Raw genomic sequence first — 23,156 nt, 5'->3', positions numbered from 1 at the left:
CATACCAAAAGACGTTAAAATATGGTACTTGTTGGTCCCTGCCTGGCGCTCGGCATTAATGGGTACAACAAGGACTGGTCGGCTCGGGTCAGTATAATGTGTCTGAGTGGGGTATTCATGCTTCACTGCGGCATGGTATCTCAGTGGGCTAGCACTATAAAAACCAGCTTCAGTCTGGGCTAGTACATACACATACACACGCATGCACGTCGTCATATGAGCGAAATATTCTCAAGCACGTCGTTAAACCCAATTTCACCTCAACTCTCCTGCTAATCATGATAGAGTTATACAAGCAGTCAGGTGACTACTACTACTGCTACTACTACCACCACCACCATCACCACCACTACTACTACTACTACTAGTACTACTAATAAGCTAAGAATAAAATAATTCTTATGACCAACAAAACAGTTTTTCTATGGTCATAAATCTATCCCGCCGACTATTATATGCTGAACATGTGTTGTGTATGAACTACTATGAAATAGTTATGTCACCATTAATCAATTTCGCGTTCTATTACATTTAGTCTGCTTAGTTAACAATAAACTGCATCTGATCCATGGCCAGACCCATGCACAACCACAACTGGTACCCATAAATATATACAGATTCTACAGAAATGGCATGGTCCATCTTTGTCACACACGTACGTGGCTCATACGTACTGAAAATACCACTCCATATGTATATGGTTAATCACAAAATGCCTGACATCAACGGGGATATCGTTTAAGTCATTGCTACTGTGTAAAGGATATAATCGTTCATTTTAGTCATATAAACGCTTGTCTCTTATGTGTCTCTTTTCTATAGTCATATAAACGCGTGTCTCTTATATGCCTCTTTTCTTTAGTCATATAAACGCTTGTCTCTTATGTGTCTCTTTTCTATAGTCATATAAACGCTTGTGTCTTATGTGTCTCTTTTCTATAGTCATATAAACGCTTGTGTCTTATGTGTCTCTTTTCTATAGTCATATAAACGCGTGTCTCTTATATGCCTCTTTTCTATAGTCATATAAACGCTTGTGTCTTATGTGTCTCTTTTCTATAGTCATATAAACGCTTGTGTCTTATGTGTCTCTTTTCTATAGTCATATAAACGCTTGTGTCTTATATGCCTCTTTTCTATAGTCATATAAACGCGTGTCTCTTATGTGTCTCTTTTCTATAGTCATATAAACGCTTGTCTCTTATGTGCTTCGCAGTCTCAAATGAAGCCGTATGTACATAGAGTGAGGGTTTAATTTGAAAAGATGTATTTAGAAATGGGTAAAATGGATTTAAGATGGAAACAACATTGAGGTTGTTTCTACATTTTGGCGTAATTGTTTTAACCTAAATCGATAGGCTTGTGCTTGTCGAACTGTTCTGAACACAGAAGCTAGGACTGCCATATATAGATATCAGAGGACACTTTGTGAAAGACCATGCAAGGAGCCGTCATGTTTTCCCGATACTATGATCACTCTTACTCAATGGCATGGTATTGAGATCTGCCGAATAACCTACTTGGAGATTAATGTAGACGTGTGAATTAAATTACAAAGTACCAATCTTCCCTAAATGTGTTAAAAACGCATGCAGCTATGGTCCTCGGAGAGGGTTGTACAGCTTTTCTGAAATTGACTTAAACGACAAGGGCTGTGAATTACTGATGTCGGTGGCTACACTATATCCCAGATAGACGTCCATGCCAGTGCTTTAAGATGTTCACTGCATTAAATGATACTTGCCGGACCACCTGAGCCAGGTACTTCAAGACGATTCTGTTCTACTGTGGATTTGGGCTGGTATGGATATCCAATGATATTGGTAATAAAAGCAGGTCTATATTTAAACACAAACATTTGAACAACCTACAGTAAACCTGGGGTAGTAATTTGAACATTCTATTAAATATATGCTGTTATTCGTTGTTATTCGTCTGTAAGTACTCGAAGATACCATGACATTTACTTTAAAAGAAAAACTGTTCAGTTTGTCTGCTTAGAGGAGACTATAAACTGAACGCCAAATTTTCTGATGGATGAACCCTATACACCCGCTGTACTGCTTTTAGACACACGCACGCACACACACACACACACACACACACACATACATACATTCACACACACCCACACGCACGCACTCACACACACACACACACACACACGCACTCACACACACTTTTGCATTGTTTAAGAGAACTTATGTCATCTCATAATTATGGCATTTTTCATCACACCGATGTCTATCTCTTTCACATTAAGCAACCTATGAATATCTGGTAGCATATAGACATTGTTTAACCTATATTGGCATAACTGTTTATATTTATCCAAGCATATTGTACAGAAATCACTGTCCGAATGTCTTGTATATGCAGTAACTTTGAATTACGACGTGCGCACTGTGTATCATGTGCACATATTGATGGTTGATTATCTACACAAGAGTCTTTGTAGACTATATAAGTAATGAAATTGCAATATGAATGCTTAGATAACTGAAACTGTCATACTTAGAGATGCATACTATCACATAAATGATTGTTCCAGTTTAGTGAACACAAAAAACATGCCGTCTGGATTTCATTATCTTGCACATGGATTAAGTTTAGCTTTTAAAACAGCAACAAAATTAAGTAAGGAGGTACATCACTGGGCTTAGAACGCTTTGAACTACTATAGGCGTTCCTCCCATACACGTCTACGAGAACAGATGCATTGGCGCTTCAGAAGAAAAATGGTTAAGCATTTTGGCTGTGCGTCAGATGTTGCATCACCTGTAACAGAACGCGTATCATATTGTGTGAGTGTTGTTCCTTATCGTTACCTTAAACACATGCATTAGAAAATCACTCCTGAGAAACATGCGTCACTGTATGGCAAAAGCATGACCGTTTACCGGTCGAGTATGCCTACAACCATTTGAAGGTTATTTTGAGTTGATACTGTTTGTTTATGTGTTACTAACCTGAAATTAAAATATAATTCAGTCTGTATTACTAACCTGAAAATATAATTCAGTCTCGATTATCTGCCACAACAGACTTCAGTGGGTGTAAAAGGGGAAATAACAGTGGTGAAAAGTATCAGCGATGACAACAAGCGTCGTGTGTAAAGGGTAAGTAAATCAAAATATAGTTTGTACGTGTGAAAAGTATCAGTGATGACATCAAGCGTCATTTGAATGGGTAAGCATATCAAAGCTATAGTTTATACGTGTGAAAAGTATCAGCGATGACAACAAGCGTCATGTGTAAAGGGTAAGTATATCAAAGCTAAAGTTTGTAAGTGTGAAAAGTATCAGTGATCACAACAAGCGTCATGTGTAAAGGGTAAGTATATCAAAGCTATAGTTTGTACGTGTGAAAAGTATCAGTGATGACATCAAGCGTCATGTGTAAAGGGTAAGTGTATGGAAGCTATAGTTTGTACATGTGAAAAGTATCAGTGATGACATCAAGCGTCATGTGAAAAGGGTAAGTATATCAAAGCTATAGTTTGTACGTCTGAAAAGTATCAGTGATCACAACAGGCGTCATATGTAAAGGGTAAGCATATCATAGCTATAGTTTGTACATGTGAAAAGTATCAGTGATGACAACAAGCGTCATGTGTAAAGGGTAAGTATATCATAGCTATAGTTTGTACGTGTGAAAAGTATCAGCGATGACAACAAGCGTCATGTGTAAAGGGTAAGCATATCATAGCTATAGTTTGTACGTGTGAAAAGTATCAGTGATGACATCAAGCGTCGTGTGTAAAGGGTAAGCATATCAAAATACAGTTTGTACTTGTGAAAAGTTTCAGTGATCACAACAAGCGTCATGTGTAAAGGGTAAGTGTATGGATGCTATAGTTTGTACGTGTGAAAAGTATCAGTGATGACAACAAGCGTCATGTGTAAAGGGTAAGTATATCATAGCTATAGTTTGTACGTGTGAAAAGTATCAGTGATGACATCAAGCGTCATGTGTAAAGGGTAAGCATATCGAAATATAGTTTGTACGTGTGACAAGTATCAGTGATGATATCAAGCGTCGTGTGTAAAGGGTATGTATATGGAAGCTATAGTTTGTACGTGTGAAAAGTATCAGCGATGACAACAAGCGTCATGTGTAAAGGGTAAGCATATCATAGCTATAGTTTGTACGTCTGAAAAGTATCAGTGATGACATCAAGCGTCGTGTGTAAAGGGTAAGCATATCAAAATATAGTTTGTACTTGTGAAAAGTTTCAGTGATCACAACAAGCGTCATGTGTAAAGGGTAAGTGTATGGATGCTATAGTTTGTACGTGTGAAAAGTATCAGTGATGACCTCAAGCGTCATGTGTAAAGGGTAAGTATATCATAGCTATAGTTTGTACGTGTGAAAAATATCAGTGATGACATCAAGCGTCATGTGTAAAGGGTAAGCATATCGAAATATAGTTTGTACGTGTGAAAAGTATCAGTGATGATATCAAGCGTCGTGTGTAAAGGGTAAGTATATGGAAGCTATAGTTTGTACGTGTGAAAAGTTTCAGTGATCACAACAAGCGTCATGTGTAAAGGTAAGTGTATGGAAGCTATAGTTTGTACATGTGAAAAGTATCAGTGATGACAACAAGCGTCATGTGTAAAGGGTAAGTATATCATAGCTATAGTTTGTACGTCTGAAAAGTATCAGTGATGACATCAAGCGTCGTGTGTAAAGGGTAAGCATATCAAAATATAGTTTGTACGTGTGAAAAGTTTCAGTGATGACAACAAGCGTCATGTGTAAAGGTAAGTGTATGGATGCTATAGTTTGTACATGTGAAAAGTATCAGTGATGACATCAAGCGTCATGTGTAAAGGGTAAGTGTATGGAAGCTATAGTTTGTACGTGTGAAAAGTATCAGTGATGACAACAAGCGTCATGTGTAAAGGGTAAGTATATCATAGCTATAGTTTGTACGTGTGAAAAGTGTCAGTGATGACATCAAGCGTCATGTGTAAAGGGTAAGCATATCAAAATATAGTTTGTACGTGTGAAAAGTATCAGTGATGATATCAAGCGTCGTGTGTAAAGGGTAAGTATATGGAAGCTATAGTTTGTACGTGTGAAAAGTTTCAGTGATCACAACAAGCGTCGTGTGTAAAGGTAAGTGTATGGAAGCTATAGGTTATACGTGTGATGACATCAAGCATTGTCTATTTCCAATTCCATAAGAAATGATTCAGCCTACGTTGCCTTTCATCTCAGAATAAGAAGCAAGTGACCGCGATTGTGTTCAGTGCTGTTCACATTTGCTGCTGATTCTCGATCAGCGAAGGATCATATCATTATGCTTCGTGTTTCCTTTTTTCGACAAGTCGCAAATTGCTCAAGGGGATAAATCAGAATGTTACTTGAACGTAGTCAGTGTTAATGTCACTTCAATATTGACAGACAATTGTGCGTATCTCATTCCTATCCCCAATCATCATTTCCAAGGTAAAGAATTCCGGCAGGGCCATTATTGGTTGGGAAAACAATATCCCATATAATGTCAACACCACACATTTCTTGCATTACATAAATCAACAGGGAGAAAGCGATCTCTGCTTATCCATTTCAATTCTCTTCTGACATTTGCGTAAATAACAGAGAACACAGTGGTGTTGTTATGTATGTAGGTGATTGCTAAATGTGCGTCATTAATATACATCACATGCAATCAGCTCACGCACCATTTGAGGATTGACTTCCTTTAAACATAAAAAGCATTTTTTCTCGACAAATCTGTGTTCATTTCTCCTTTCAGAGGATACTGTATTATACGCATGATTACAGCTCGATATGAGTCACTAGAATCGTAATGTAATCCTTGCGCTTTCAGAAATTTCAAAAGGTTTTTACTTGTCAATCAAAAAGCGGGAATACAATAAAATTTCTGATTGTGTCACACACACACATCTTCAGGGACCAGAATTTAGCACATTTGTGTTCTCTGTCATACATACAATATGTCTATCACTTTCGAATCTACATACTCAAGATTATACTTGCATCAGGAGGAACCTCTGGGAGAAATAACGTATGACACCATATTTTAAGCTTAGTAACAATTTTTGCGTAAATTTTAAACAGTGTGCACTAAATTGAAAGACTCCCCTTTGTACTCATTAAATAAATCACAGTTGCATTACTGTGTACAATTTCAATTTTCTAACTTTAATAGATTTCCCCACTGAGAAACGGACAGCTGGTCGGAGGGACAAAGTCTATTACAGTATCCCCAGCAGTATTGAGTGGCGGAGGAGAATAGTATTCAGTTTCTACAGTTTGAAACCTTTCATGTCGTCATATCTTGTACATCAACTAAACTGACAAACTCATGAACCTTTCATGCCGTCATACCTTGTACATCCACTAAACTTTCAAACTCATGAACCTTTCATGTCGTCATACCTTGTACATCAACTAAACTGACAAACTCATGAACCTTTCATGTCGTCATACCTTGTACATCAACTAAACTTTCAAACTCATGAACCTTTCATGTCGTCATACCTTGTACATCCACTAAACTTTCAAACTCATGAACCTTTCATGTCGTCATACCTTGTACATCCACTAAACTGAGAAACTCATGAACCTTTCATGTCATCGTTCCTTGTACATCCACTAAACTGACAAACTCATGAACCTTGCCTGAGTGTCGGTACCTTCGTGTCAATGTGACAAATGATCCACTACTTACACGCTAATTGCAAATATTCTGGCTACAATATTCTGGCGATTAACACGTCACACTGTATTTATCCATATATACATTGGAAGGGTTGACACGCACAACACTGAATACTTAGGCATATTATCACATCGTGATTCTTCACTGAACCGTATGTATGATAGGAACAGGTCACATTGTGTCACGAATGGTTGTGCTGACTGGCATTTGGTAGCAGTAAGTTTTCTTTAGGTTTGCTGTAGGGATTTGGCGAGACATGAAATCACAAGAACACTACATTGTGTCACGAATGGTTGTGCTGACTGGCATTAGTAGCATTAAGTCAGGGTGCTTATGTTTTGAGCTGTTGCACTACGGGTTTCTGGGTTGTGCTCTGGTTCTCTAATGAATTCTTATAAACAGTTACGAAAATCTCAACGAATCCTTTTTTAGTGTCCTTTCATTTTGATTGTGTGTATCAGCAAAATTTCAGCAATAGTCCGGCCATGTAACGGCTGGCTGTACGATCACACCTAGCCCAACCACCCGACCCATCTGGTTGTCTTCAACGACCAGCACAATGCCTCCAAGGGGCTAATATCCATACGTGTCTTGTGGGTTACACTTGATAATAGTGGACATTTGCATTCAGAAGAGATTCAAGACAACATTAACATGTTCTAATTAGGCAGAATTTCACATTACTATAAAGTAATATAATTATATATTATTTTATAATCATGGTCATTGAAGAAAATATGTAGGTGATTTGTCTCATAAAACACATCTAACACTCAATTCAATAATCAATTAAATTTAATTATCGAAAATTTACGAAAGAAGCACATGCAATTAACAACCGAGTGAGTAAACTGAAAAGAGAAGAAGAATTGGGTCCCTTAGTGGAAAACTGTTAAATCCCCTTTGACGGTTATTCTGCTCAAATAGCGTGAAAATAGCTAATTTCGTGTAAAATCATAGCGGAGATATAATCAAACGCTTGAAAATCGATTTGTTCACAGCGTATGCAAATACACCGTGAAATCTAAATTCTAAGAGACGGGTTTTCGCATTCTGACAAAATGCATATTTTTATCCGCAATATGTCACTGTGTTAATCAAATTCGTCCACAAAATACACCCACTAAAAGCATGCCTAAGCCCCTGTGAAATTCAGTTTTAGTTCACGACCTCACTATCTTAAGAATGTCAATAAAGAACCCATGAAGATACTGAAAACGTTCAACTGGCGAATAATCTTCAGACAGAACATCTGAGCATAACCCTCACATATGAGGGTACACTAATGCTTCCTAGTAGAGTGGTGGTCACGGAGTGTTTGCTCGTCACCCCGAAAAACCGAGTTTGATTTCCAGTTAGTGAAGACCCTTTCTGGTGTAACCGTCTGTTATATGACTGGAACATCCATAAATCATATTCACTTACTCACTCTTCCAAGCACTTTGCTACAATGAGACCACTTGTGGAGCACAAGAGCAGATCCACATTGCGAATGACTGTTAGCAGTTCGGTGAATAGGTATTTTTCACTTTTTAAGCCCCTCAAAACCAACACGTGTTGAAAGAAAAATTACAAATGTATGAAAGAAAATCGAGATCGATGAGAGAGATTAAATGTTGTTTTACGCCGGTTTCAATAACTGTGAGAGTTCGATAATCGGGATGAGGACGTTTCAGTAAGATCTACCCTTTTGTATTCCGTACCTGTAAGTCTTCATACAAGTCAGCGGATTAACAAGGTTGCTCTGTGTATCTATGGCAACAGTACACGCAGGTATATATGCTAATGAACAAATGAGAAAAATGCAGGATATAACAATTAGCATAATGTAACTTAGCACTTTAGTAAAGGCTGCACTTTTGATGACTCGATAATTAAAGGATATATTTATGTAAGCAAAGTCATTTAGATGATAACTTACATGGAATGACGTACCTATTTCCATTCCTGCCCCAGAAATATTGAAATTAATCACTCATGTTATAGGGTAGGATATAAGTGACATACAGAAACAGTCGCCCCGGTTTAGGTGAGATGAAAATATGTTAATACAAACAGCTTTATTGTCATTAAATGAATCGCTTAACGAACACATTATTGAAGTAAGGCAATGGTACTTATTGGCGCCTTCTATATATCTTCAATGTCCTTGACACCAAAAAGTGCCCTCTCGATGTATTCTCTCATCGGCAAGACAACACCTCACCATGTCAGGCAGGGTTCAGGAAAGCACGCATCGCTATGAAGGGCCTTCAGCATCCTTGACAGAAATGCTCAAATCGGTGAAATATCAATATCACTTAACCCACGGTGCATCCTAGCAACCGAAGCATATTGACGAATGGGCATCAGGTTTTAGACACGCCTGTCTCCCTGGCTCAAAAATGACCCTAATCATTTCATCCCTGATCAGCAGGAGAACTGGTTGTTTAGGGAATTTAGTTCGAGACAAAATGTTAAATGACTGACATATCATATTGGTTGTGTCCTTCCGTCCTAAAGTAGAATTTATATGTAAGTACAAGCCTCAGATTCAATCACAATTGAAATTCGAAATCTATCCTAAAGATTACATGGAAAATACCTTGGCAAGTCACTTTAATCACAAGTTAAATAAGATCTCGTGTTTACACGCACAGCTGTTTTTGCAAGCTACAAAGATATATTGGATTTCGGTGAATTAAAAAAAGGCAAATTAGTTTCGTTTACCAACTCTGCATCATCAAGGGTGGTTTATGTTGACATGTGCTGTTAGAAACGGTTACTTTTTATGTTTCTGAAAGCAGGATTTGAGGCTGAGAATACAAGCACCTGAGCTCTGCTTGCATCCCGAAACCTGCTCAATTAGGTTCAACAGCAAAGATCAAAGGCATATTTCTTGTTTTAAAAGTTGTAACTTAAACATGATAAGGAACTGCTCAAAGAATTAGCACACAAAAACGATTAATAGTGGGTCCAGGAAAAAATTACAATTTTTATGACAGCAGTTGACGTTTCTGTTATTGTTGAGAGCAGTGGTGGTCTGTGTTTAGGAGAGGCGGGGTTGTGATGATGGAGTTTTGATGATGGAGGTTTGATCATGGAGTTTATGGTTATTGTTATGGTTAACGGGTTTATGGAAATCATTGAGATCATGGTTTCCCTATTTTGACGAGTACCACGTGTTCCTGTGTTTATGCACATGAAAACATGCCTTTAAACTTGATTCTGGAGAGTGTGCACCTTCTTCAGAAACAGGGGTGGTGGGGTAGCCTAGTGGTTAAGGCGTTCGCTCGTCACGCCGAAGACCCGGGTTCGATTCCCCACATGGGTACAATGTGTTAAGCCCATTTCTGGTGTTCCCCGCCGTGATATTGCTGGAATATTGCTAAAAGCGGCGTAAAAACCAAACTCACTCACTCACTCTTCAGAAACACCTGGTGTCATTACTACCTGAGAGCCACGACTGTGAATCACTGTGACGTAGATGACCTGAACTGCAAACTGCACAACGTGCAATCAATGGTACTGTTCCTGTCAGAAGTTAACAACTTGGTGACAAGCACGGGTTAGTCGTATGTGCAGAATAGTTCCAGAAGGGAAGCTTAATGGATTTGGAACTGTTCTCTTACATACTTGTTGAACGGGAACACAGCCCTAAAGTATCTCTTATAGACATAAACTTCATGCATTCAATGGAGGTTTTTCTAGTAGGCTATTGAAAAGAATCACTAAAAGTGCATTACCTTCGAATGTTCGATTCCACATCCGTTTGGTGATTTCCGAACCATTGGTTATAGAAATGTTCGCCGCCAGAGTTTCGTTCAATGCAAGCGCATACAGGATCACGGCGTCGTGAAATGCCCCCACAAAGCTGTTGACCTGAAAAAAGAGCCCATTAAATTGAATTCCGAATCAAGTAAATTCTACCTGAGAGGTTTAAAATGACAGCGGTAGTGGATGAGCAGCCGAAGCTATGGAAACACCCGATCCTTACACCCAATCCCGCAATGTAATTAATACCAGTTTATTGGCCGTCTTTACAAATTGTGTACTTGTACTCTGTGCCACATCCCTGAAAGAAATAACTTGTAATTTGTATTGCTACAGTGGTCAATATATGTGGATCTGTAACTGCGGCCTGTCTTTCTATTAATGCCGATTTGGGCGGTAGAGTTAGTGAGTATGGGTTTCCGTCGCTATGCGCGGTATTAAACCAATATCTGGCAGCTGTGAACATTTCTGTTTTATCACAGCTTTCCAGCTCTGTATGTTGGAAAGGCAAATATCACGGACAAATTATTTCAATGGAGAAGAAACATGACGAGGAATCTATGACCAGATGAGCAGGATCCTGTCATGAGAAGGGCACATAACTATGGAGGGTAAGTTGCGATACCTTGAGACACCTCGTCACCTGGGTCCCCATTTCGATGAAGACCAAAATCAATAGAACCAGCTATATTTGTATAAACGTTTGTAGGAGGACACAAAAACACAGACAAGATGACAAAAGTCTTGGCCCACAAACTACAAAGAACAAATCACCGTACAACAAGTTCTACAAGATTAATCTGTCCATGTCGATCGAGAGTATCCCCATTTGATACGTCTGTCTTCATACAAGGGAAATTACTAAGCTATCAAAACAATACCATGGAATTGGGATTTGGAGCTTTGTTTGTAACCCACTGTCAAACACAGCTATGAAAAGAAAGTGGAAACAAAATGAAACACATTCTAAAAGTCCGTAATAGCAAAAGGAACCGGTTCATTACCTCGATGTTGTGTTTGATGTAGACTTGCACAAGTCTGGATGGTAAACAATAATAGTTTAAATGATAATTTATAAAAATGATAAACAGCAGACTGGGGTTCAATATAGAACAAACTTTATGGATAACAACTTTTTATTCGTGAGTGCGACGTTTCGATACAGATTCTTGTACCGTTGTCAAGCATTAATGGACCATGATGATTTGAGATTTAACGTCGGCTTCTGGCTGTAGCCAATGTCGCCGAGAAAATGGAACACGAAGAAGGGGAAAGTATATATATACTGGATGTAACAATGTAACAAGGAAAACAACATAATTAACATAATTAGCTAGGCAATGCCAATGGAAGAAAACCAGCCACCGTCAAGAACAACAACCGAAAATGTGTCATCTACAAAATAAACTGTGATTGAGGGCAGAGCTACATAGGCGAAACGTCCCGACCCATCAACACCCGAGTGAAAGAACATCAAACCTCTGTCACCAATTCCGACAGCAAATCAGCCATTTCCGACCACATCAAAGCAAGCCCCAATCATCAAATAGTGTGGTCTGACATCACCATTCTCGCTAACAAACAAACAGACTTCACTAAACGCAAGCTCACCGAAGCCATCCACATCAAACGCCAAAAGCCCACCATCACCCGAGACCAAAGAAACTTCATTCCGTCCGGTTATGATGCACTCATCCACCAAGCCCAATCTACTGTATAAACTCTGCTGTATAAACATCTCATTATTATTTGTACATCATTGGCTCCCACGCCTGTCCTTTGTCTACTCTCTAGCTTCATCAGCTTACTGCCTAGCCAATCATGTTAATTATGTTGTTTTCCTTGTTACATTGTTACATCCAGTATATATATACTTCCCCCTTCTTCATGTTCCATTAATGCCTGACAACGGTTCAAGAATCTGTATCGAAACGTCGCACTCACGAATAAAAAGAAGTTGTTATCCATAAAGTTTGTTCTATATTGTACTTCCCAACTTCTAAAATGCCACTCAAAGAAGCAGATTGGGGTCCTTGTACTGTTCGCTTATCTAGACTTGCCTGTTTGAAGGACAGAATTATATACATCCATGGACTTAGCTTTAAGTACAGCCTTGGAGCAAGGCTATGTCTGATGGAATAATGCCGAATAATTTCACAGCAATGAACAGACGAACAATGCGATAACTATATCTCTCGTAAGGGGGTAATTCAATTTCAAACTATTTTCGAACCAAAGAGGGCTGTGCCATAAGAAAAGATAATCGAAGTTAAAAGACTTTAACTGTACTTAGTTAAAACTGCAAGGTATTTCGAGTGTTTAGTCTTTTAACACATATCTGTGTGATGTCTGTGTAAAACAGTTCTGTTGTGCATCTAGATAAATCGATGTTTGAGTTAGGTACTAGCACTAACCAACCCTTCACACAATCCACTCAGAGCTTTGTCTGAACTCATTTGAAACCGACACTGACCCAGATTTCTCAATGGAGTAATTACAATTTTCATTCACATAATCTGTTTTTCTCTAACTGTTCCTTAAAGGTAATTGCTTCAATTTCTTGCCAACACTGCTTGAAAATCAGGGATACATTTTTATGCGAGGCATTTCAAGTTCCTTTTCGCAGAAAATGTATTATTTGTCATCAATCAATACACGAAAAATGGACATGGGATTGGAGTAATTTCAATTCATTTAGGTTTTTGTTTCGCTTCGATCCATTTCTTTTATTATAAATGACCTCATTTCAGAGGGAAACCTTCACTTAACAAACCTAAGGTCGACGAGAGGGTGCTCTCTACAACATCCAAATTTCCGAAGTACGGTTTTTGGTTTGGAACTTCACAAGTGTAATTATCCTCAGACGTTCGTGGATGCTGCGTGACCGAATGTGCAGATACATTGAACCAGGAAAATCTCCGTGTACTTTTCCGAATCTTCATCAGGGACAATGCGTACGATCAGCTTTGTTGCTTTCGAATAGCTATTATGTATTCGATTCTGCGGGTTCGCCAGCATAATACTTGTCTTGTGGATTTCATCGAAGTAATTAACATCAACACACTGCCTCAGTTGTCTTGACATTTTAAAATTGCACACTCCCTGAAGCTGAGTTCTAAACTCGCTACCTAGGTAACATATGAGACCAAATGCTGGTGTCTAGTTGTCGTGTTACTACTGCAATATTGCAAAAGTGAGCGGTGCAACAACAGACTTACTAACAACTGCACCATCGAAGACTTAACAACATTGACAACGGCGACGACAACGATGATGATGATGATGATGATGATGGTTATGATGGTGACAAGCTATTCATGCGTCTCTTCTGAATGCACATACATTAGATAATCCGAATCAGACAGGCAATAGACAGACGAAGACGGTAGCATGATTAATTATTAATGCGCACTGTCGGAACCATATTCTGAGCTTGTTTGTGATATCTGTCTTATCCTACCGTGAGCCATTAGAAACAGTCAAATTTGACATAAACAGTTCTTAAAGAAGCACGTTTACACTGTATAAGCATCAACAAAGCACACCAATCTTCAAAATACAATCTCTGCTCTTTTATACAAATATACATATCAGCAATAAATAATCACAGTCGTTGATACATGAACGTTTCCACCATACATCACAACACGCAGCTTTGACAGTATTTACTTTAACCTGCAAAATATTACACGTTGATTGGTGTAATCTTTGCAATGTGTAAGATGACTCACCGCCCAAGGTGAGATTGTCTCAGCAAGCTCTTCCTACCAGAGAGATAGGTTACATAAACGGTGTGTACCACTAATGACCGCATCACGCGGAGGCTTATCTTGTAGCCGTTGAAACCTTTCCCTGGAACATTACACCCTGTCTAATATCCTGTACCCCTACATGAGGTCTACGGACGAGTTTAGAAACATATTTCAAGGTGTTGATGTGTTTAATATCACTTTCAGCTGTTGCTTAATCGGTAACATCATAAACGCCACATGGTCTGTATATATTCTTTGATGCACAGATATATCTGTTATATATATTAATCGTAATTTTCTCAACATGAGTTTGATATCAAAATAGTTTGAGGTTAATCTTTTCAAATGTGCAAAGCCATTTGCATGTACTTGTGCTATTTTAAATGCAAATCTTCTTCCATCAACACGATAATGTGTATTTCAGTTACCGATCCTTTTTACATAGAATTCTTTGTCTATGTTAATGTGTCAGACAAGGCAGTATATTTTTATAAACTTCAAATTGTTCAGATAAAAGCGTCTTTCAGACATCACCTCTTAACAATGTCTCACAGCAAGACTTATATATTTTCATATCCTTCAAATTGATCAGGTAAAAAGAGCCATCCCGACATCACATGTTAGGTACTCTATCAAAGCAAGACAGGCCCAAATGACAACATAAGAGGCTGAAAGGCTATAAAGCCAAAAGCAATCTTGGAGAAATAAGAAACGATACGTTTGTCATCACAGTTGGGGCCAACCAATTCTCATATCCAATTTCGTGCCAATATTATTAGCATTCAACACGAACACATTTCTGAAACGACCCCTTGGTATATGAAGTTGAGGGGATTTCCTTCAGTTAATCCCTGAGCAGAAAAATCCTTCTTCCTAGTGAAACTTTCTACACGTTTTGTAAATAGCTTTGTGACAGGCTTACACTGCAGCAGAATATGTGATCAATAAAACGAAAATGTATCATCCGAGCCTGACATGCATCAACACATAGATTCAACATCATTTCACATCAAATCAACTATGTATCGTGAAATGATACAAATAATCACACGAATTCGCTGAGAAATACATCGTGCAAGTGCTTACTTTCATCGATATTTATTGCTATCTTTGATTAAATGTCGACAAATGGACATTATCTGAAACTACAATATTCCATATTTCATATTAGGTACAATCAAGTTCCCATGTGCCAGGCTGAAAAATAGACCATCACCAAAATGCAGCATTATATACAAACCCATCTGGTGTCTGAACACAGCCATGTCCTAAATGCAGTATAAATTCACTTCCACCTGTGTCTTGTTAACGGTTACTATAGATACCAAAGTTGTATGCTTGATTGTATACTAGAACCTTAGGAAACCTGTGACCAAAGGCTAAATGGTGGCACAAGCTACTTCAGAGATCTTGTAAGAAGTTTTATACCATGTTGGTATTTGCCGTTATAACCGGTGTCATTATCACTGGAGTCAAAGACGTCTCATTAAATAAGATATACGATGTTTCTCCGTCAAAGCATGCTAATTGGTATAAAAGGATCGGGACATTTCCACAGAGAAACTCACACTGAAAGACAAATGATGTCTAGAGGTTTAAATACATGACAGATTCGTCTATTTAGGTCACCTTTCAAATATCAAACAGAACCAACCATACCCTCGACTACAAGTTTATGACAGTCACAAAGAAAACCCAAATCGTATGTAGATAAAGTACCACTTCCACAGCATCGCCCGAAAGTTGTATTTTGTGCAAACATTACAGAACAGAACGTGTTCAATATGTCAACTTAAAAGATTGGTTCAAGCAATGTAGTCTTTCATATTGGCAATGCAAATACGATGTGCACACAAGGTCTAGACACAATTTACCAAGATATATAGCTTACGACTGCTAAATACTGCGACATGGATGTGTGAATAAATATTAAACCCATGCTGATAAAGACTTCCAATGTACCGATAAAGAACACAGTAAACATGGCACTGGTTTTCTGAACACTTCTTAGCGCAAGGTTTTCTTGTATGTAAACATCAGCGTCAAAACCCTTTCCATGGCCTCAAGAAATCTCAGCTCAAAGTGGGTCGATTACGGCGGTATCATTAGCTTGTGTTCAAGAATCACTACGAAATAATGATAATGGCAGGTTCTCAGTAAGAGGTTACCTTCCCCATCAGTGGAAGCAGCTGTCACAACCACATGCAAAGCCAAGTCAATTGTTCACCTGTAAAACGGGAAACATGGTCCACGTGAAGAAGGAATTTGCATCCGCTTTCATGTGTGTCACCGATGCATCAAAGTTTGAATGTCCTCAACATGCTTACGATAAAAACTTTATCATCTGTATGGAAGCCTTGCTTGACCAAACAACTCTTGAGATGTATGAACTACACAGAACCATCTCTATCGCAACGTAAGGAGAGAGATCTGTCTACAAGCCAAGTATGGAGTGAAGTTGTGAGAGGAACAAAAACCTCTCCCCACCACTTATGATCACCAATAATGTGGAATGACAATCAACTTTCTCCTTAAGTGGAGCAACATTTAAGCAATGACAGTAAGAAGGAAATTACATGTGACGTTTTGAACCACACGTATCATTTTCAATGTGTATCCGGTACGTATCCGGGGACGAACAAACACATATGAATATTGGTTTCATCTTATACTAATACATGTACTAAGTGTGCATGTGTGTGCATGAGTAAAATCTGGATTGTTGTCAGCATGCATTTTAAATCAAACATTTTATAATAGAATATTGGTGTTAGTTCAACTTTATCACACTCACAAATCACACAGGAACTGATTATTGATTCTACCCAGCGCAGTGTGAGTGAGTGAGTGAGTAAGTGAGTTTTCTTCCTTTTTCCGGACTTTCCAAGACCATCATACTTAGCTGACCATACGAAATTCTATCTTGGTATTCAATCAGACTGTTTACGAAATCGATAATCATAATGCTCTACTCCAAATGTAATGCAACAGGGTAATGCAATTGCATCTTGGCACTGAGTGACATTAATCCCATAATTACCGACCTTTATATCTCAAACTAGATTCCAGAGAGACATCGGTAAATATAAAACAGACCTCTTGGACCATACGAACATGATCCGATATCACATTAAAGAACCACGCGCCGACGAAATCCAGGAAAAATCACGACCAAACGTTGACGCCAATTGATTTCGGTAATTTACCGTTTAATCCGTGAGACTTACAATACGATATGCAGGATCTATTGCATCGGTCGTGGTCATCTACAAGGCAGTGGTCAGCCAGTTGCCTCTGGCGGTGCTATTAAAGTCTTTGTCTAGAGTGAGGAAGCAATTATCAGTTGCGTTGTCTGTGAACTTTCGTCTTCGCGTCCGAATCCTGACCCATCATCGTGATTAGGAATGGTCGAGTTTTTACGAACCCCTGAAAGGCTAGGTGGTTCTAGTTAATCATAGCGTCCACTCCTGGACGGAGAAGCTGACGATGTGTTGGCAGATTGTTAATGTCAGGGACGACAGATGCAACTCACTATGTCTAATTTCACAATTAGGTGTGTATCGAATTTCAATTTGCTGTTACCCTTGTTTGCTCTTACTTTTGTCATGAACAAACCTTTTGTTATTCATAGGAATAGTAAACAGTGTTTCTCATGTAGTTTCAAAGGGTTACTTATGAGGATAGACAGTAGTACATACCAAGTTTGTAATATTTGTAGAGTTTTTGTGAGACTTTCATGTTTGTAGAATTTCGGCAAGAGCTCGGAGTCACTTCCTTTATTATTAAAGCAGTAGAGGGCTTACAAAACAGGAAAATTGTTGAGACAAACTTCTTCAACAAAATTTAGCATAACATTAGTACGCTAATTACAAGATCTTCAACTTTCTGTATCACAACTGGTTGTAACTCGCTACGCTGGCGATATGTTCTCGACCAGGATCTGCCTCGACTGTCAGCACCATAGACGTGTCCGCGGTTTTCACCAACGTATTGGACGTCCATGATGTGACCTGCTGTAGACATTCTTTCCGCAATAGAACCTTTAATGATGTAACTACAATGTCTACATGTCCACCTTCATACCCACCATGTGTGTGAGAGAGAGAGAGTGTTATGTCTTATACTGCTTTTAGAGATACTCCAGCAACATCAAGACGAGTGAACATCGACATGGGCGTGACATCGTTACTTCACACCATCAACATTTGATTTGCAAGTACAAGATACCCAACATGCCGTAATGTTGTGTCGACATCGTTGATGAAGGATAGATACCATAATTCATTTTCACAATTAAAAACGTTTAAACGCCTCCACTGTTTGCAACTGTAGCTAGTAACGATGCATCATGGTGCATTACTACCTTGCTTCTGTAACAGTATACAGACTATCACGTAGACACATCACAGGCGTCGTGGTATTTGAAGACAATTTCAAACGAGGAAGGATTGCCTAATAATGTGCGCTAATAGTCTTGCGGCATCGTTTCCCTTGTTGTGAGATACAGGATGAGTTTGATTCATCACTGACATTCACTACAAAGGAAACTCTCCTCCCATCACGTCTGGCATTATAACAAACATGACGTCATGGAAATTCATCTTGAGGTAATGTGAATATGAAGACCATCATTTAACTCGCATAAATGATTTTGAAATATTCTTAAAAGTCAGACGTGTCAATAGAGAATCATAAGGAATTGGGTACCACCTTACCATATCAAGTATACATGTTGCCAAGATAAAAGCTGAAAGCCATAATCTAGCAACTGACTGAGTGAGTGAGTAAGTTTAGTTTTACGCCGCACTACGCTTTACGCCGCAATATTCCAGCTATATGGCGGCGATCTGTAAATAATCGAGTCTGGACCAGACAATCCAGTGATCAACAGCATGAATATCGATCTCCGCAATTGGGAACCGATGACATGTGGGGTGAACCAAGTCAGCGAGCCTGACCACCCGATCCCGTTAGTCGCCTCTTACGACAAGCATAGCCGCCTTTTGTGGCAAGCATATGCATGGGTTACTGAAGACGTATTCTACTCCGGATCTACACGGGTCTCTAGCAACTGAACTTGGGGTGCCTGGTATACTGCAGGACAGAAATAGAGGAACACATAAAGAAATAGTAAAACACTAGTTAATGCTGTGTATAAGGATAGGATAGGATCGGAACACTATATGTTCCTATACGGCTGTGGTGTATGCAGTACATTGCCAAATATATATGGCATTTGAAACAGCGCTTGGTTTGCAACGATCAATGAAGACGCACCTAATCTACCGTTAAATTGCCCAAACCTTACAGTTATTCTTGAACACATGCTCATGATATAGTCGTGCTGTCGACTCTGCTCTTGGCAGAGACTTCTTGTGGACATGGAAATTGTTTTCTCGCTTTCATTTGATTCTACATTATAGTTCTAGATAAGCAATTCTTTTCGTGTGATTGTGGTGGATTCTTATAAGTCTATGTCACGTGGCGAGATACAGTTAGTATAATGTCCAAAACGTCCATCCTTCTCAAGGAGTTTACAGATTTAGTGTCCAATACGTCCTCTTCCCCGACAAGAGTCATGTAGAGCTGAAAGGGCTGGCAGCTTTTCCCACGAGCATCGAGCTCTCTGGATCCGATCAAGACCTCACATGTTACACAGAGTATTACGAAACATTGAGAAACGCTAGGTAAGAGGCTGATCACTTAGAACCCACAGAAGTGCCCTGGACGTAAGAACCTCAGTCTTGATAAGGCCTGATACTCAGTTTTGCATACGAACATCGTGGAGATGTCTGCCGCAGCAGACGCCGTTGTGAAAACACGCTGCTAACACTCACGTTCCTCCATGATGGCCCCTTGTCATGTCGGTCGTTAATAAATCTTAAGGTCCTGTTATCTGGCTAATGCCTCGATGACCTTGGCAGGATTGCAAACCTCACGAGGGTTGTATCAAGCGGCCTACATGCATGATGAGATCAATGTCTGTTCTGCGATTTCACACTTTTCGTGAGGTGATGTATGGCGGAAGGTTTTAAAGTGCACCGGGGAAAGAATGCATGAACGAGTACCTTTTTACAAGTAGACGATGTCTCTAATGGAAGCTGGTGTTCAAGTTATCACTGCTTCATTGCCAGGATAAAGCTTTGTGAAGTTTTATCTAACACGGGGTGTGATATTTCAACCAAACAGGCATTTTCATGATCATAAATCGGCCACTATTGGAATGGTTTGAACTGAACCATTGGTGATAATTTAATCAAGTGGGAATATTTATTGCCCAACTGATAGCTGATTATTTGTTTTCTTCATGCACGTGCCCGTGAAAGTGGTCATATAGCAGGATTGATTATCTCTAAGGTTTGCACTGCCATTTATACGATGGTGTTTTATGTGTATTATTAACTCCAGGAGTAGTTTATATAAGTGACCTTTCGGAAATACGCGTTTTATAAACCGTACAAGCAAACTAACCCTGACAGTTTCCCGTCGGTTCAACGTCTTCAGTCCAAATGTGGAATACTTATGGTTCAGAGTGCCGTTGTAGAAAACAACCATGGGACTATGGCTGTTGTTGGTCTATGTTAAGGTTTGTGAGTTACAGGTGCACAAAGCGATCTTAGCGCTAAGGTGAACTCTCATACCTTGAACAGAAGCTTACAATGGTCAGAGCACTGAGATCGCTTTGAACAACATGAACCAGGATAAGATCTAGTCATAACTATGTCGATCTCTAATTGTTAGTTTGGACCATTTCGATTTTTCGAATGAAAGCAGTGTAAGTCACCACGAGACAATGTCAACATTAAATACCTATTTTACCACATACGTAACATAAATATTTTAGCTCTCTGGTGCCATTTCCAAAAAGACAGCAGATTTCCCCAATGGAACAGTTGTAATATTTCTGAGATGATTAAGGAATAAACATTGAATTGAGAAGGTAAAATCTCAGAATGAAACAACGTATGTACAGAACCAATTTAAACCACCGTCATTTGTCTCTCTTGCAGATCCCTGAAAATATAATCAAATATCGCCGCCGTACCCTTCTTAGCTGTTGCAGCCTACAAGTCCCTCATTCTCAGAGCTGAAATTAGAAGACCGGAGGCCTCCTTTAAGACAAGTGGGTTGCCTTCTAAGAGTGTGGTCCTTTCACCTTTTGCATAACGACAACAGTGATGACTGGAGTTTTCTAAAGGCCAACGATCCCGTTATGTTGAGCAATATTCTTGTAGCGCGCTTTTGGTCTTTGCATGTCACAGTGTTTGAGGGACATCGAGCACACTCCTTCTGAGAGAGTCATACGAGTCTTGTTTGCAAAGAGTGCGATCATGGTTACAATATTCAGCATCTTATTAAAGCTTGCAAAACATACTTTTGTCATATTATGTTGAATATTACACGTCTGTTTACTTCAGGGACAAATACCATAACCCATCACCATACATAAAGTATCTTAATCTTGGCGAACGTGTCAGTTGAAGTTCGATCTCATATGGTCTAAATGTGACATGTCCAGCATGTTCATTAGACGCACATTAAGCCAGGCCCGTGAAGGAAACTCATGACCGGTTGTGAAAATAAGAGCTTGAAGCGTCTAATCAACGACCACCACGCAAACTGACCCGTCTGGTCAACCAGTCACGATAAGACAATTAGGAGAGAGACCATAAGTTCCCCTCGGAGTAGCCACTGATCACCCCGTTACTGACCATGGCGTGATTTAATGAGTCGGGTTTAGCAATGGTCTGCTGCTATTCTTTGTTAGTTAATAGAAGAGGTTTCAGGTTTAGTCGGAATTGTCTTAATCACACGCATATGCAGGTCGCTAATGTCCCATGTGTGAATGTATGAAATTCAAAATGATCTTTGCATGAATATGATACGTCCAACAAGATTTGAAAAGCATAAACTAGTTTAGAAAATACCTGCATGCCTGTCACTGAAACATATCGTACTGTTAGGAGTGAGAGTGAGTTTAGTTTTACGCCGCTTTTAGCAATATTCCAGCAATATTACGGCGGGGGGACAACAGAAATGGGCTTCACACACTGTACCCATGTAGGGAATCGAACCCGGGTATTCAGCATGACGTGCCAACGCTTTAACCACTAGGTTACCCCACCGCCCTGTACTGTTAGCAAACATTCTTAGCATCATCTACTTTGGTTTTTATTTTCAAAGGAAATACAGCTTCCCCGTCAGCTGATTTAAAGTGTATTTCACAAATACTAGTAGAAAACATGTGGTTATTATTCTGGCATGACATTTTCATACGCTATTTCAAATAAGCATTACACATGGCAGTATTTTGACGATAAGATTAAAACGTGAATGCAAGAAAAGTTTAACAGATGACATGTTTATGATGCATCAAGCTACAATCTCTTGGATGGCAAGTAAAAATTTCTTTCATTCCACAGCAGAACTTTGCAGTTGCAGGTTTTTAACAAATCAAGGGTATCTGGTGATCCAATTAAACAAGCAAGCCTTCCATTTCAAACAAAATCATTACAGCCATATTCGATTTCTGATTAATGGCGACGATCTCTAGCAATCGGTTTAATTTGCTGTTGAAATCATGATACCTCAAAGATTGTCAATTGCACCCAAAGGGAAATCTGAAGCGGTATCGATCCCCCAAGGTGTGTGATCCTGTCCATCAGCGCTGAAATTAACTAGCATCGGTTCAACTGTTCAAGAATGAAAATAGCTTGAAGCCAGTAGGTCTAGAAGCAACACACCTCAAAGAAAATTAGTTAAAGTAAGAAGCACGTTCTCTTCCCGTTCAAACATATCCAAGTTGGGTATGTAGACTGTATCTTGTCTACATTTAATCCGATGTAACACCAGCCTGGTATACTAAATAACATTGGTGGATACATTTCATCATGTATTTAGATGAAAACTCGCATACACGGCTACATCGGTTACACATAACTAAATTACACATA

At 39.1% G+C, this 23,156-nt stretch overlaps 1 protein-coding gene across 6 annotated transcripts in view; it reads right to left on the bottom strand.

Moving 5' to 3' along the window:
* Positions 1–23,156, bottom strand: part of LOC124254735 (atrial natriuretic peptide receptor 1-like) — a 733,848-nt gene that overhangs the window by 43,125 nt on the left and 667,567 nt on the right. For all 6 annotated transcript variants that reach the window (XM_046688579.1, XM_046688578.1, XM_046688581.1 and 3 more), the window contains one exon: positions 10,423–10,558. In XM_046688579.1, coding sequence (XP_046544535.1) covers positions 10,423–10,558 — 136 coding nt within the window. The remainder of the gene's footprint in view (positions 1–10,422; positions 10,559–23,156) is intronic.

This window comes from Haliotis rubra, unplaced genomic scaffold (genome assembly GCF_003918875.1).
Source record: "Haliotis rubra isolate DU_JTF1 unplaced genomic scaffold, ASM391887v1 Scf58, whole genome shotgun sequence".
NCBI lineage: Eukaryota > Metazoa > Mollusca > Gastropoda > Lepetellida > Haliotidae > Haliotis > Haliotis rubra.
This window is presented reverse-complemented; position numbering and strand designations above follow the sequence as displayed.